General features: G+C 42.7%; 1 protein-coding gene across 10 annotated transcripts in view; it reads right to left on the reverse strand.

Moving 5' to 3' along the window:
- Positions 1 to 17,082, reverse strand: part of SH3KBP1 (SH3 domain containing kinase binding protein 1) — a 334,393-nt gene that overhangs the window by 109,860 nt on the left and 207,451 nt on the right. The window contains exon 1 of one of the 10 annotated variants that reach the window (XM_004000330.5): positions 14,023 to 14,167. The exons of the other annotated variants lie outside the window; for them this stretch is intronic. Coding sequence (XP_004000379.2) covers positions 14,023 to 14,037 — 15 coding nt within the window. The 5' untranslated portion in view covers positions 14,038 to 14,167. Of the gene's footprint in view, positions 1 to 14,022; positions 14,168 to 17,082 lie in introns of those variants that run through there. 10 annotated transcript variants of the gene reach the window in all.

Below are 17,082 nucleotides of genomic sequence, written 5' to 3' on the forward strand. Positions count from 1 at the left end.
TTTGTTGTAAGATCATCTTTTTCACAGAGGATGAACAGGCCAAAGTAAATTTCCATTTCATATACCACTTTGACAAAATACAATTCGCCATTATGCCCTAAAAGACTATTTTCCACCGCTATGACAGATAAAAGGAAAACATAACCCTTCTTTCTACTAGAGGATTACTTTTATCTTTTGCTTAACAATGCTCCCTTTTTAGATGCATCTGGAGAATTTAAAGAGTATGGTTAAAGGAGACAGAAGGATGTGATGGCAGGAGTAAATACCATGGGCCTGGTCTGAGTGTTGTTCATCCAGGGCTTTCACATGACACTTGCTGTACTTTTGTGGACCGAGTCCTCATTTTTCTATAAAGTAGCTGTATGAATTCAATTAACATACAAAGATGCTCTCCGGATTTAAAATATTTTGATTTATTTAATCATAACATAGTCTAGGCTATTTCCCTTGCCGGGGATAGCACCTCCTCCCCCAGTGTATTTGAATCCCATCTCACTTTTAAGGTTCAAGGGAAGTCCAACTGGCTAAATCAAGGTTTCAGTAATGTTTCTACTGACACGCAGCCCACGATGGATCACGGCAGTTTTATGGCATACTTGAGGGCAAAACCACACTTAGTAGTTTTCCTTTATACCTCAGAAATATAGAAGGTTGGCCTGCCCCCTTCCTTCCTTCCTTCCTTCCTTCCTTCCTTCCTTCCTTCAGCACTCTTTTCCAGAACTACCATGAGCCATGATCTATGCCACAGGCTAGGTTAACAAAGATGGGATGGGCAGAGTCCTGGATCTTTACTGAGTTCAAAATTTAACAGTCCGTCTCGGACTCATTAACAGAGCATCATAGTACAAAGAGATAAACACTACAACAAAGGTGCAGAGAAGAGAAAACAGGAGCTATTAATAGTTCCACATTGGAAAATAAGACTCACAGCAACGATGAAGCATGAGGCAACTTCTGAAGAGTGAGCAGAAACTTGCTGGGTAGAGAATGATGGAAAGGGTATTCTACCTGAAGAAAAGCAGGAGTGTAGGCGAGAATGTTTGTGGGGAAGGGGGCAGTGCAGTCACGGGTGGAGGAAGGGAGAGCTTCCTGGGTCAGGAGGCCAGCAAGGTAAGTTGGGGCCCATGCTAAGTTTGCACATTATCTTAAAGGCAACCAGCAGCAAGCAGAGGTGTGGTGTGGTCAAATTACTGACTTTAAGACCAATGATCCAGTGGCATTGGGAGGAATGAAGAAGAAAGGAAAGACATGCACAAGTCAAGGAGGTGAAGAGGAGGATGATGGAGTGATCCAACTGAGGCAGTGAGGGTAAAAGTGTAAAAGAGAGGTTCGAGAAGTATTTAGACCACCTACCTCTCTCTACTCCATGGTCACCACGGGGAGAAATCGGTGATCGTGAACTGGTTTGGATATACATGGACAAAACCCAAGCTCTGTTACGTCCTTAAGTCTACATATATGCATTCTACGTGGGTACAGAGTGCCAATGACGTGCCAAGAACAACATTAAGTTCAGATCCTGATTACAAGAGGCAAAACAGGCCCAACACAGAGACTCGGGGATGCATTTCGGAGAATCTATCCTAATGTGAAGAATCACAGTGAATGTGTTCTCAGTGCTGGCGTGGTGACGTTTTGTAGAAAAAGTAGGCCTGTGATAGCTGTGAACAGTCAGCTTACTGTTAAAACACCAATTAATCTACCATTTGAAAATGAAAATATGAAAAAAAGATTTTTTTTAATGTTTTATTTATTTTTGAGAGAGAGAGAGAGAAAGAAAGAAAGAGAGACAGAGTACAAGAAGGGGAGGGGCAGAGATAGAGAGGGAGACACAGAATCAGAAGCAGGCTCCAGGCTCCAAGCTGTCAGCACAGAGCCTGGTGCAGGGCCCGAACTCATGAACTGCAAGATCATGACCTGAGCCAAAGTCGGACGCTTAACCGACTGAACCACCTAGGTGCCCCCAAAAATGAAAATATTTTTTTTAAAAAACAGAGATACCTAAGAAGTTCTTGACACAAATGAAAAAGCATCTTTCTAATCTGACAAGTGTAAAGTAAATAGTTGAGCCAACTAAGTCTCCCAAAATGTCTTTGCTAGAGATGAAAGTGGGAAATTTGTTTCCCCAAAAGGAATTTCCAGAGAAGATTTTATGTCCTTCGGAGCAAGAAAGGGAAATGAAATTGTTTCAGTCACAGAGGAGGTAATATTTGGAGCGATGTTTTATTGTTTTGCTTTCAATCAAACTGCTATTTATAAGGCTAGGGCATACAATGGAATATCAGTTAGCCTTCAAAAAGAAGGAAATCCTGAAACATGGTACAACATGGACGGACCTTGAAAACATTACACTAAGTGAAACAAGCCTGTCACAGAAAGACAGCTACTGTATGATTCCACTCACACGAGGCACCTAGAGTAGTCAGATTCATGGAGACAGAAAGCAGAAGGGTTGTTTTCAAGGGCTGAGGGGAGGGGGAATGCGGAGTTAGTGTTTATGGGGGACAGAGTTTCAGTTCTGCAGGGTGAAACGATTTCTGGAGACAGTGGTGATGGCTGCACAACAACGTAAATGGACTTACTGTCACGGAAGTGTGCACTCACAAATTATTAAAATGGTAAATTTTATATTAGGTATGTTTCGTCACAACTTCTTAAAAGGCTAAGAGTATACCTCTCTTTCCCTACAAGCCTCTCTCTAAGTATGAATGTTAACTAGAAAGGCAAGAAACGGATCATGACCCTCTGGTATCCTATCCTGATACTTAATATTTAACCATAAAATAATCAGGGGCGCAGACAGCATCAAACAAGGTGAGCTGGAGAACAAACTCATCTTTGTCCAGAAGCTCATTTCAGTCTTACAGGAAACACTCCTTCCATCGAGACGATCTCTCAATCTGGCTCCTGCTATACAGCTCTGACTTTAATGCTGCAGGACTCATTCTTCACTTTCATTGCCTGCTCCAGACTCCCAAAGAACAACACTTACTCCTTTTTTAAAAAAATCATCCGGTCTCCCCGATTTTATAGACGAAGGGAAGAGAAAACTGCATCAAAACTTTAAGACTCAATCACACTCGCTTTACATTTTCTTTCACTGCAAAGAACAAGTTCACATCACATACTTATTCAAAACAGGAACTTCCTAAATATGCCCAGAGGTCAGGTACACACTGGTTATATCTTCTAGACAGAGAGTGAAATTCTTAGAAAGGGCACCCTGAGGCGCTTCAACAACGGAGATCCTCAAAGAGAGATCAAATTAATCTCAGGGCATTCTAGGTATTAATGACTACAACATGCTCATTCGTCAATGAGGAGTGAACACAAAATCTGTGCCGTCCATGAAAACATCCTACATGTCAACCACTGGAACTTTCTCACCCTCTCCACGGTCCTACTGTGGTTGCTTGGAGTCTCGTGAACAGCACTGACTACGCTCTCTGCTTTGTATTTATGGCTACTTATGTCTGTGTCTGTTTAACTGACTAGAACGTAAGGGGGGGGGGCGAGAGCTGTGTCCTGCTAATCTCTATATTCATTGGAGACACTAAACACTCAGAGTTTCCTCCAGTCGACAATAAATTCAACATTCATCAAAAATATTTAGATCTATGGAGAAAGTTCTATGTACAATGTGTTTTCCAGGTGCTGGTGACAGAAGAACGGAACAAGTAAAGCTGTCCCCCCCCCCCCGCTTTCATGATAGCATCTGGCAAGAGGAGCGAATTAGTATTAAGTAGGGTTCCTCTCTAAGAGCAAAGACTATGCGATCTTGGGCAGGTCACTCCACGTCTCTATACCTCTGTCTCCTTGTCTGAAATGGAGATGATAACGTGTACCTTATAGATTTTCTAGGATTACAAGAAAAAAATGCATATGAAGTACTTAGCTATTACTGCCGTTGTTGAATTTTACTGAATAAAAAAATCGATCACTATAATGCTTCTTTATGAATCTAGTTACAAAGAATGACTGTTTTGATTACGGCAGCTTTTCAAAACGGCAGGTTAAACTGCCCCATTCCTTTGCTTGGGGAATGGAGAGCATGAAGCGACTTTTACAAGACGGTCACGCAGCAGAGACGAGCTTGGAGCAAAGCGATAATTCTGAAAAATGAGCAAGGAAGAAAAGCAATAGCAATCACCATAGAGTCACCGCCTGGGAGGAAAAGCAGACAACACAAAGAAACTCGGAGAAACAACTAAGGCCAGAGCCGACAACCCACAGAGCTTTCAGGTCAATAAAGCTTCAGTTAAGGTGGCGCCCTGCAGTGAGTGGCCGGAAGACTGTTCCAGAAGCCCCTCAAATACAGGCCCGTGCCAACTGCTTCTGGCTGCATCCAAACTGTTATCTACTGTTAACGATGGAAAAACAAGGCGTGTGTCTGGGAAAAATGGCCTGTTGTCAGAGAACAGAAAGCCTTTTATTGAGAATTTGGAGCCTTAGGAGCAAACACACCACCATAGAAAATCACTCCGAGCCATCTTTTACAAAGCTTGGCATCCATTCAATAAGAGATGAAGAAATCCTAAATCGTTAGGCCAAACAGATACCCCTCCCGAGGCAGTTAAGAAACATGGGCCAAATGAGACCATAAACTCATGTGGTACAGATTTCTACAGCCACCGGTAGAAATTACCGACAGACCCTGAGACGTGCAAAGCTGAAGTCACAGTCCTCTACCTGGAAGTGGACAGGCCTCCTGCCAAAGGCTGCTTTCTTAAAGGCTTCATTCAGTATCAGCAAGGAGAAGACAAGTGGAATTCTGTTCAGATCCAACAGGTAGTGTATCAAATTCCACAAACCTTTGTGGAGTGCCCACCACGACTCAGCCCACAAGCCAACACTGCTTTCTTACGTTGGTTTTTTTTGTATGTTTTCAAGAAGCTGCTACGTTTTCAGCTATAATATAATATAATATGGATTCACACATAATGTTGACAGGAGTCAATGCAACCACCAAATTCCAGTTCTCCCACATCCTCGAGGTACCTAGAGCCTTACAACTAAACACTCCACAGCCTTTTTTAGAGACATGTTTCACGAAGTTTGTAATGTTGCACGAAGTTTGTAATTTTCACTAAGTTTGTAATGACATGGGAAATTTTATATAAGGCTAAGTGGAAAAGATGCACAAGTATGTGTGTGAAGAAAATTATGTGTGTGGTATGATCTCAACCGGTTAAAAATGTATGGCAAGAAAGGCTGAAAGTAAATACCAAAAACAAAACAAAACAAAAAAGTCAACAGTGTTTGCCCCAGAGCGATTAAATGAGAGTGCTTTTTACTTTGTTTTCTATTACTCTACTTTCCAGTGTTTCTACAAACCGGTTATTACTTTTAAAATTCAAAAAATAAAGTTTTAAGAAAATAACATACACTAACATAACTAGACAGGATGGCCTACCTCTCCACGTTACTGATTTCTTTCCATAAGGCCTGATTTGATTTGCAACACCTCCTAACTAGAAATCACAGGCAGCTTTTATTAGAGGGTCATTCTATTTCCTTCTCGAAGTCATTAGGAAGGATGTTAAGAACATCAGACGTAAAATGAGTCATGGCGGTAATTCACAAGACCCCACCCATTTAGAGCATTGCCTGCCATTTATTACCACCCTTTACTTATAGTTATTCATCAGCTCTTAAACTCAGTGACTAAGTAGATGATAGAGTCATCTCCAATTAATGTTGTTCCCAAGTAAAGTATTGAGGCATTTTATCACATGTTTTCAAAGCTAAAAAACATATTTCCCGCTCTTCTAATTAAACCCATGAATTCCTATTCATACGTGTGACAGTAGCTGAAAAAAAAGTTGAGTTTACTTTGTAACGTTTTCACATATGGTCACAGAGGATACTTCTGGATTCCTCAATTTCCAGCACTCGAAGAAGTACTGATTTAAAGGTGTGATGTATTTGCGTGGGGTCTCTATAGCTTTATTGTTCTGTTTTCCAGTGGTTCTCCAGTTCTTCACAAGGAAAAACTCTTTTTAAACACAAACCGAAGTAATGATTGCAAACAGTTTCTCAAGTGGGAGAAAAAACAAATGTGAGGAAAGCCAGACCCCCCAAATTTTGAGGTTTCATTTTCCCCTGAGCTTTTAGAACAATTTACTTAAGTGTATCACCATCCAAAAAAAAAAAAAAAAAGAAAGACATCGATTTCACAGCTGTTTTCATTTCTCAGCTATTTGACAACCGTCTCCACTTAATGTGAACATACTTTGATTTTGCTGCCTTTCAAAAATCACACTTGACTTTTTTCTTTTTTTTAAAGGATTCGAGTTTACGGTGTGGACGGATTGAATCAATGCACTTTTAAGAGGAATCTTTTGGTCGAATGATTCCTGGCCTGCTGGAGAAAAAGTTCAATTCAGCCTATGCTCAGCTACCACACATATTCATTCCTTCACTCAAAGTTACAAGTCTCTTTAGTAGCGAGTCTCAGGTGCAAAAGGAGTTCTCTTAAGGCTGGAAATTCTCTCTCTGATGCATGATGAGTTTTAGGCAAATTAGATCCTCACCAAATGAACAAATGGTATGTCTTTCATTACTCATTTTGCATGTTCTCATTTTCCTGTACTAAAATATTTCCCCATTCTCTTCTCCTTTCTCTGTAACACACACAAAGACACCAAAACACACAAAATAGAGGGGAAGAAAACCTTCATTTGAAAAAACAAAACAAAACATGACATCACCTATTTTAATCACGTGCTTTCTTAAATGGCACTTTTTACAGTTCTAGGTTATTTTTAAAAAGGTACTTTTCGTTTTTGTTTTTTTTTTACAGGAGTGGGGGGAGACACTGTGCACAGTAAAATATCCCAATTGATGCATTTTCTGGTCTTGAGAAATTCCTTGTCCTTTTCTACCACAATGGAGAATGTTCTGTTCAGTGCTTTCCACTTTTGAGTTCCCGAGAGCAGAAGTTCCTCTTGTTGCCTTCCACAAAGTCTCGCCACAGGCTCCACACAGGGAAAACAATACGATTCATGGAAGATGGTGACAAAGGAGGACAGAGAGCAGGAATCGGGCTTCTGGAGTTTCTAACCTCTTCCCCATGCCTGAGTTATTATCCTTAATTTATTTCAGACAGATGGGTTTCAGATGGTTATCTATCTAATTCTACAGGGACTTTCAGTGAAAGATTTCCACATCCGCCTCACCAGAGGACAAGGAAGAGTTGATCAGGCCTCAGTATTGGCTACTTGTCCATTATTCCTACCCTGCTCACCATGCCTCGAGTTAGAGGGGGGCTCCCCTTTTTTTAGCCATCAGGGGACCAGAGAACAAGCAACCATCGAACCTCACCTAATTCTTCACTTCCTCCCAAACTGTTTAGCCTTCTCTCTTTGCGATGATGACCGCTGTTTCTCCACAGCACCTGATTTCTAATTTCTTGACCATCTCCATTCACTGCCTTCAGTCACTGCTTCTCTGGATACCCTGGCTTCTCTCTAGTCATTGAGTTTCATGACAAGACAATCAACCCACATCAGAATCTTCACTTCATACAGACTTTGTGAACTCAAGTCAGAGTTGGGCTACACACAAGCATACTGCTCTGTGGCCCCATAAAACCATTTCTTAGCACTTGGAAACAATGATCCCGCCCCTAACCCAGATGTATCTCTTTTGGCCTCACTAATTTTTTCAAGACCTCTTTTCAACTCTTATTTGGATGCTTTTCTCCTCTCCTGCCTAGTGGTCTATGACTAAAGGCTCTAGTCGGAAAAAACTGGCGTTGTGTGAACTCCTGGGCAGTGAATACAAAAATTACACCAAAATGTTAGAGATCCTATAAGCCTTACTGGAAAGCACAGTCAGGTTGCCCGTCCATTACATCCTTCCCACCTCTATGTTGCAGAGACAGCGTGACACGCACTACTTAGGCAGATTCCTTACATGCGTGGGCACAGGGTTACCAGCTTCATAACGTTTCAGCCTCTTCCAAATCAAAAAACAACATCTGTATTCCCATCACTGGAAAAAACTGGATTCTAAATTATGAGCAAGGGGCGCCTGGGTAGCTCAGTCGGTTGAGCGTCCGACTTCGGCTCAGGTCATGATCTCACGGCTCGTGAGTTCAAGCCCTGCGTCGGGCTCTGCGCTGACAGCTCAGAGCCTGGAGCCTGCTTCGAATTCTGTGTCTCCCTCTCTCTCTGCTCCTCCCCCGCTCATACTCTGTCTCTCTCTCTCCTTCAAAAATAAATTTAAAAAAACATTTACAAAAATTTTAAATTATGAGCAACCTACTGTCTCTGTTTCTAACAATGCCTGAATGTGGAAAGGGTCCTGGGGTTTGAAGCAAAAGAACGCTATCTGAAATGAGACACAAAGGGACACACAATGTGTGCGGCTCTCTCGATGCAGCAGCTAGACAATGCTAACACTGTACCAGGAGGGCGATTTGGGATTACTTCAGGATCTAAAATCTTGATACTTTACGTCATCACTTCTCTTATCCACTTTCTTTTAAGTTTATGCATTGGTTTTTGAGAGCAAGTGAGCAAGCGAGCGAGCACTAGTGGGGAGGGGCAGAGAGGGAGAGAGGGAGAGAGAATCCCAAGCAGGCTCCGTGCTGTCAGCACAGAGCCTGACGCAGGGCTCACACTCAAGAACTCTGAGATCATGACCTGAGCCAAACTCAAGAGTCAGATGCTTAACAACCGAGGCACACAGGCGCCCTTAACCACTTCCTTAAGAGTCTAGAAAAGGTACCCAAGAACTTTCGGAAAAGCTGCTTCTAGTAGAGAAAATGAGAGGCCCAACTAAGAAATCAAAATAAAAAGAACAGACTGAACAGATGCTACCAAAACAAATGGAGCAAAACATATTAAAATCACTGGTGGGTGAAAATGCTTAGCAAGTGAAAGAAGAAAAAAGAAAACGAGGCAGTAAATTCATCTTTTCCACTCCTAACTTCCTCAACTTAAATGAGCAAAACAGAAATACAGCTTGGAAAGGACAGAGACCCCAAAGATCCGCCTTTAGTTGTTGCCAATTCTATTCCTAAAAGTTCAAGCATCAGTGTAATGGAGGCGAGACTCCTGAGTCACAGGTCATTCTTGAAACGGCTTAACGATGGCCTTAGGATGAAGAAGTGACTTTAAAGGCGATCCTGGCATACTATACATTTTATAGCCCAGGTTTAGAAAGACAGAAATCTCTATCAGAGGTGTAAGTAGGGTTCCTGTGTTTATGCCTTCCATTTGCTTCTAGAGCACTTATGGGTATACATAAATCGGATCTGGACTCCACCATTAAAAGCTTGCATTGAGAAGAAGGCTGTCATTTTGTCCTTTTTACATGGCCTCTGATGCCACAGAAAAGTACAAAACAGGTAGCTGACTGAACGATCTCTGTGATCTAAATTCTTTAAATGTAAGAAAAGACACACCACTGTGCAAACTAAGCTGAGCAGCTTGTTTTAAAATTGCCAGTTTTGGGGCGCCTGGGTGGCTCGGTCGGTTAAGCATCTGACTTCGGCTCAGGTCATGATCTCGCAATTCGGGAGTTCGGGCCCCACGTCGGGCTCTGTGCTGACAGCTCAGAGCCTGGAGGCTGCCTCGGGTTCTGCGTCTCCCTCTCTCTCTGCCCCTCTGCCCCTCGAACTCTGTGTCTCTTCTCTCTCTCAAAAATAAATAAACATTAAAAAAATTGTTTTTATAGAGCATTAAATGTAATCTGTCCCACTGAAATTCAGTCGTCTAGACTATCATTTTATAGGTAAGGAGAATATCAGCGAGAAAAAGTACATGTGCGTGATCTTTTAAGGGCCACACAGAAAAATTTAAAACCTCAGCTTTGGGGAACGAAAAGCATCTGCAAACTTCAGGATTATAGATATTATGAAATAGTAATTGATGTGAGTAAAGAACAAAAGAGAGCCACAACAAAAAACTAGTAGATACTGCAGCCCACCCCACTGAAGAATGTCAACCGAATCAAATGAAAGCTTCAGCAAATGCGCAAAAGGCAGGACTTTCATTTCCTATCTCCAAGGAATTCTGGCACAGAAGGTGAGGAGAGGAAAAATCAATCATAAAACTGGCTTTCCCTGCTATGTAGGATAAATTAGGTACTATCATTTACAATTACCAATCGCACAAAAAAAGAGATTCACCTTTTCTCAGAAAAACTATTTTGAATCCACTCTCCATAAACTTTCGGGCAGGGTGAGAGAGGCAGCAGTCCTGGTCACCGTGAAACCCCTGAGGGCAAGCCACCACCCGGGCCACCTGCTCATCTCTTCTTCAGGGTCTGAGTGAACAGGGGGACCCTCAAGCCATCGGCAATCTCTTGGGACTGAGTAACTCATCTGCTAGCTCATCCTAGACTCAGACAGAAGACTTCTTCCTCAACTCATCGTTCTAAGATAAGAATAGTACCCTTTCCCCTTAGCGGTAGGCAACACGAACACACATTAAACACTAACTCTAACAGCGATGAGATACCACTTCGCACCCGTGAGGGTGGCTATTACAAAAGAGGCAAGCCAGCAAACAAACAGAAAATGCCAAGGGGCGAGGATGTGGAGAAAACGGAACCCGCGTGCACGGCTGGTGGGAACGCAAAATGGCTCAGCTGCTGTGCAGAACAGTATGGCAGTTTCACAAAAAATTAAAGATAGAATTACATATGATCCAGTAATTCCCCTTCTGGGAATATACCCAAAAGAACTGAGAGCAAGGCCTCAAACAGGTATCAGTAGGCCAACGCTCATTTTAGTATTATTCACTGCAGCCAAAAGGTGGAAAGTACCTAAATGCCTATCAATGAAGGAATGGATACACAAACTGTGATAGAGCCATAAAATGGAATATAGATTAGCCTTAGAAAGGAAGAAAATTCTGGGCCGCCTGGGTGGCTCGGCTGATTGAGCATCCGACTCTTCATTTCTGCTAAGGTATTGAGCCCTGCATCAGGCTCCATGCTGACCATGGATCCTTCTTGAGATTCTCTGTCTCTCTCTGTCCCTCTCCCCCACTCGTGAATGCTCTCACTCTCTCTAAAATAAAAAAACTCTTTAAATTTTAAAGAAGGAAGGAAATTCTGGCACCTATTAGAACATAGATGAACCTTGAAGATATTATGCTAGGTAAAATAAGCCAGACACAAAAGGATGAATATTGTATGACTTCACTTATAAGAGGTACCCGGCCTAGTCAAATTTATAGAGACAGAAAGTAGAATGGTAGTTGCTAGAAGAAGGGGGAAAATGAGAAGTTAGAGGGACTGCGTTTCATTTTGGGAAAATGAAAAAGTTCTGGAGGTGGACGGAGATGATGATTGTACAGCGATGTGAATGTATTTAATGCCACTGAATGTACACTTCATGATGAATACAATGGTATTATGTGTATGTTACCATAATTTAAAAACTTCCATATTTCTATAGAAGTACATAGAGAGCCTTCATGGGGATTTCCACTGGGAAGTAAAGCTGAGTGCATGAAACTGAGAAAGGTCTTAGCTTTTGTTCTGTTGGAATTTTTTACCATGTACTTGAGTTATTTTCATTATGAATAAAACCGAACAGAATTAAATCAGCCTTTACCCTGGAAATTCCTCTCTTAAAAATTCAGCCTAAAAAAAACAACCAGGGAAGGTACCATCATGCATAGGTAAGGATGCTGTTTCTAATGTTAAAAATGTAGGGGCGCCTGGGTGGCGCAGTCGGTTAAGCGTCCGACTTCAGCCAGGTCACGATCTTGCGGTCCGGGAGTTCGAGCCCCGCGTCAGGATCTGGGCTGATGGCTCAGAGCCTGGAGCCTGTTTCCGATTCTGTGTCTCCCTCTCTCTCTGCCCCTCCCCCGTTCATGCTCTGTCTCTCTCTGTCCCAAAAATAAATTAAAAAACGTTGAAAAAAATTAAAAAAAAAAAAGTAGAAGCAATGTAACTAGTTATTATGTGAGGACTGGTTCAATAAATGCTGGCACATCTCTACAATGGGTGACCATGCACAGGTCTGAAAGAAAACGGGGCCTGTAACATGTTAAGTTCTAAAAGCAGGTGACATTCATGACCTCATTAGCGTCTGAAGAAGAGTGACATATAGATACTACATGCACATTTCTGTTCGGATAAAAGCCTGGAAGGTTCCAAATAAAATGATTGTTCCTGGATAACAGGATTAAGGGCAATTTCTATTTATTCATATTCTTTAACTGTGAAAAATTTGAACGTTTATTTGAGAGAGAGAGCATGAATTGGGGAGGGGCAGAGAGAGAAGGAGGGAGAGAGAGAAAGAAACCCAAGCAGGCTCTGCGCTATCAGTGCAGACCTGATGCGGGGCTCGATCTCACAAACTGTGAGATCAGGACCTGAGCTGAAATCAAGAGTTGGACGTTTAACTGACTGAGGCACCCAGGTGCCCCAAGTTTTTATTATAATAATTATTGCAAAGAACTCCTGTAAGATCAGAGAGTAACAGGGCTATTTCCATTTTGAGAAGCAAACAAGCAAGGGGTTCAGGGAAGACTCAATAATGCAATGAGTAATTTAGAAGTCACAAAACCTTTAAGGGTACCAGGGGCTACCTGTGCCATCTCCAGGCCCTAGCCTGAGGGAGCCAGAGAGGCTCCTGAGGGAGCCAGGGCCAATGCTGAGCCTTTCCCATATTTCACATCTTACAATCAACCTACTTTCACTCATTTCTCAGAAGAGTCAGCAGTTGAATTTTCCATATAAATATCTAATTCTGAGGTCTACTTTGCAGAACTCCCAACAATGATATGTGGCGATAACAATAAAATAATCAGCAAATTTAAGATAACTTTCAGCAAGCAAATTCTCTCAATCTGTTGCAGATGAATATATTTTTTATTTTAGCCAACCGCGGCCTGCGTTCATGTCCTTCTAGACAAGCAACAGACGCCATTAACAAACTTTTCAAGAAGTTTTCCTACTCTTACAGTAATGTTAAAACAATGTGTTTTCTTTTGTCACAAACTTTTTGTGCAGTTTTGAAAATATTATAAGTTAAAGCCAACAGAAAAAGACATAAAGAGACATACATATTTTATAGATATCATCAACTCTCCCCTTGAAAATGTTTTTCAACAAGAGACAGGAATATGGAAGACATATGACGCATTATAAGCCTTACTTATCCTGTGGTTTATTTAGGGAATTGTATTTTGCGTTTGGAAAATGACAGACTTCTGCTTTTAGGTAGACAAGTATGAACAACTCACAGCAAGACACAAGACCACCTATCACTAAGCAAACTTTTAGGAAGTCAGATAATTTAGTGTCTTTATTTTACTGTGCATATGAGCAAATGAACATAAATAATCAGTACTACGAAAGTAGCCAAATATCTTTACCTCTCTCTCTCTCTCTCTCTCTCTCTCTCTCTCTCTCTCTCTCTATATATATATATATATATATATATATATGTATATAAAACAGTTCACCAGGACCCAGAAGTCACTACTCACAGCTTCTCCATTCACCAGGAAAACTCCTGATGTCCATGCCACCCAAGAGTGAAATGGCTCACAGCTAGCTCACTCTGCGTGGACATACTCTTCTCTCCTAAGTTAACCTGAAGAGCAAGCTGGATTTGTTTACTGCACAAACATCTGTAATTGCTAAACATCTCAGTGACATGGCGTAACAGTTACTGCTTGTGCAAACTGCCCATGTAAATTACTCTCTGCATCGTGCGCACATGAAAACCCAAGACACAGAGAAACCGAAAACATCTGTAAAAATTAATGGCCGAATTGACCAAAGGGCTGGGGCCGGGGGGGCGGGGGCGGGGGGACTAAAACAGCTAAATAGTTCCAGTGCAACATTTGGCTTTAGAAAAGACTCCTGCACGTTATACGTTCTGCCTTAACATATCCGCAGCCTCCCCTCTGAGGGGGATCCTCGCCAGCATACACTTCACTGTAACCCACCAGGGCAAACCCATTATAAGTCTTGTTAGAAAACAGCGCAGACAAGATGCAAGATTAAGGGGCCTTATTACATCTCTAAAAGCAAAGAAAGAAATACCTCTTCTCCCATCATGCAGTCAGCCTCCTTTCTTCAGTTTGAAAAGGTCCCAGAACTACCCTGGAGCACTCCCACTTCCTTCCAACAGCCAAAGGCACAGAGCCTGAAGGACCCAGCCTACCCCTGAGTCATACTTGGGACCAAATGAGCAATGGAGAGAACAAAGCTCGCATTTGTTTACGGTTCAGGAAGCCAGGGCCGATTCATGGCTTGGGTGGCTTTGCGAGAAGTCCTCCTCCCTCGCCTGCGTTGCTGCAGGAATGTAGCTGTCTCCCGGGGACCCACAGGTGTGACCATTCAGACAAGGAACATACTGAAAGAGTGTTTATTTGGCAGGACCCGGCGGCCACTTCTGTTTAAAACGTCAGAGAGAAAATAAAAACCCCACTATCTTTCAACAGATAATCTGCTGGGGAGTGACAGAGGTCCAGAAGATGGTTTGTACATGAAATGCGCATTGTAAAAATACCTGTGTTTTAAAGAAATAAAAATTAGTGGTGATACACAAAAATGAGTCATTTAAAAAAAGAAAAAAAAAATGAAGACGAAAAAACAGCCGTGGCTTTATAGAAACATTCACCCTAGGAAAATGCCACCAAAACCGTTGCCAGCCGTGCCAATCGGCAGTACAGTCGCAGATGGTAATAAAATGTTTAAATAGCAATCTTGTTTTTTCCCCAAATGAGATACCACTTGAATCACCACTAGCCATGGATTTGGAGCCCACTGGTTAAGAGTTCAAAGCTCCCGAGCCAGAGTGTCTGAGATCAAAATCCCAGCTGGGCTACTTCCCAGTTATATGATTTTGAGCAACTCGTTTAACCTCCATTCAGCTCAGTTTCCTTATCTATAAAATGGGGATAAAAGATTAAATAAGGAATAGATGTGGAGTGCTTAAAAAAGTACCCGGTGCTTTTTTAGCTGGTAAAAAAGCACCCTATTAGCCACTATCACAAATCCAGGACAACTTCACAGGTCAGGTGCCGAGTCAACAGCATCCTGACCTTACTGCAGTCCCCATGTACTTAGACTCTGACGGCCCGTTTCGCTTCTTAATTGCGGTTCATTCTTAAATTGTTTACTTGCCCTCATTGAAAAACCACTTATTCACTATCTAGTAACCGCCTGCAGCGTAGGGGGCTTTGAATGAGACACCATCTCAGGGCTCAAGAAATGTGCAATCTGCTTGGGTAAATAAGACATAGGTCTGTTTATACACCACACATACACACACAAAACACAAATATGGGAGATGTCGGTAGGCTGCAAACGGCGGGGGGTGCAGGCAGTACAGAATTAACATTTGGAATTTAGAGGGCAGATAAGAAATCACCTTACCCAAACCTAATTAAGATGGAGAGAATGGACAAATTGCCCACACAGAAGAATTCCCACTAATTTATGACGATACTTGTCCCTAAAGGAGGTGATCGGAACCCCCCACTTCTCAACTGTGTGGGGCGCATAGTGACTTGTTTCTAAAGAGGCGAATCTAGGAAAGGGGAAAAAAACAGAACAACTTTACAGTGAAGAAACCTCATCAACAGGACCCCAGTCAGGTGACCAAAGTCAACACCAACAGTGCGAAGTCATGCTGATAGGATGTGCCCTTGATACGACGTGATGAGAATGGCACTTCACCACCGTGGTCTTCCTCCCCCCAAATCCACCGCTTGGGTCTAAGTGTGAGAAAAAAATCAGACAATTGCTAATTTAAAGACACTCTTTTTTTGGCTAATGTTTATTTTTGAGAGAGAGAGAGAGAGAGAGAGAGAGAGAGAGAGAGAGAGAGAGAGAGAGAGAGACAAAGCACGGGCGGGGGAGGAACAGAGAGAGAGGGAGACAGAATCCACAACAGGATCCAGGGTCTGAGCTGTCAGCACAGAGCTCGATGTGGGGCTCGAGCTCATAGACCGGGAGATCATGACCTGAGCCAAAGTCGGACGCCTAACCGACTGAGCCACCCAGGCACCCCTAATTTAAGGACATTCTGCAAAACTTCTCAAAATTGCCATCATTATCAAAAACATGGCAAGCCTGAGCAACTGTCAGAGCCAAGAGGAGCCTAAGGAGATTTAATGTAATGGGGTGTCCTGGGTGGGACCCTGGAACAGAGAAAGGACATCAGGTAAAACCTAAGGAAATCTGAAAAAAGGATGGACCTCAGTTAATAGTCATGTATCAATATTGGTTCACTAATTGTGACAAACGTACCATATTAATGTGAGATGTCAACAAGAGAGGAATCTGGGTGTGGGGTAGGTGGGAGCTCTCTCTATTATCTTTACAACTTTTTGATAAATCTAAAACTATTCTAGAAGTTAAATTTTATTAAAAACGAATTAGGAAGATGAGCTTCCTGCATGACTATGTATACCCAAATAAGTGTGTATCTGTGATTTATAGAGATACATGATTATACTCGTGAATATCTGTACATAAATGTCTTCAACAATGCCTCCCAGGCTTCATTTATTATTATCTCTGTATCCTTAGCCTATCTCTTAACAGAAATAGCTGAATGCTGAGTCCTGGCCTTTCGCTTTCCACAATACACAAAAGAGTTTTCTTTGAAAGGAAACTTGGCTCTTCTATCAGTTCTGCTGCCAACCCAGGCTACAGCGGCCTAACTCTAAGAGTGTGCATGAGGTGGGCCCATCTGCCCCTTTCCAAGAGCTACTAGAAGCTCCTGGTGCCTGGCCAATTAGTCATCAACCGCCGAGCCCCGGGGCTGGCACCTCTCCCAGCTACCTCCTCCCCATCTCCAGTCCGCACTGCTCGGCACCTCCCCAGTTATCTCTCAAGTGGCACTCTGATCACGCCACGCCCCAACGGAACTCCCCCACCGACCGGCCAGCTCACCCAGAAGAAGTACAGCTCGCGTGGAGCCGCTGGCAGAGCCCGAGGGGAAGAGCCCACCTCCCCTCCAACGCCCTACGTCCTCCTCCACCGCCACTACCACATCCCCTCTACTCCAGCCAAATCCAGCCCTTCTGCATAACCATGCTCTCTCCTTGTCCATGCACACGGTGCCAGGACCGTGAAACCCCATTTATCTTT

This window comes from Felis catus, chromosome X (assembly GCF_018350175.1).
Source record: "Felis catus isolate Fca126 chromosome X, F.catus_Fca126_mat1.0, whole genome shotgun sequence".
In the NCBI taxonomy this organism is placed as follows: domain Eukaryota; kingdom Metazoa; phylum Chordata; class Mammalia; order Carnivora; family Felidae; genus Felis; species Felis catus.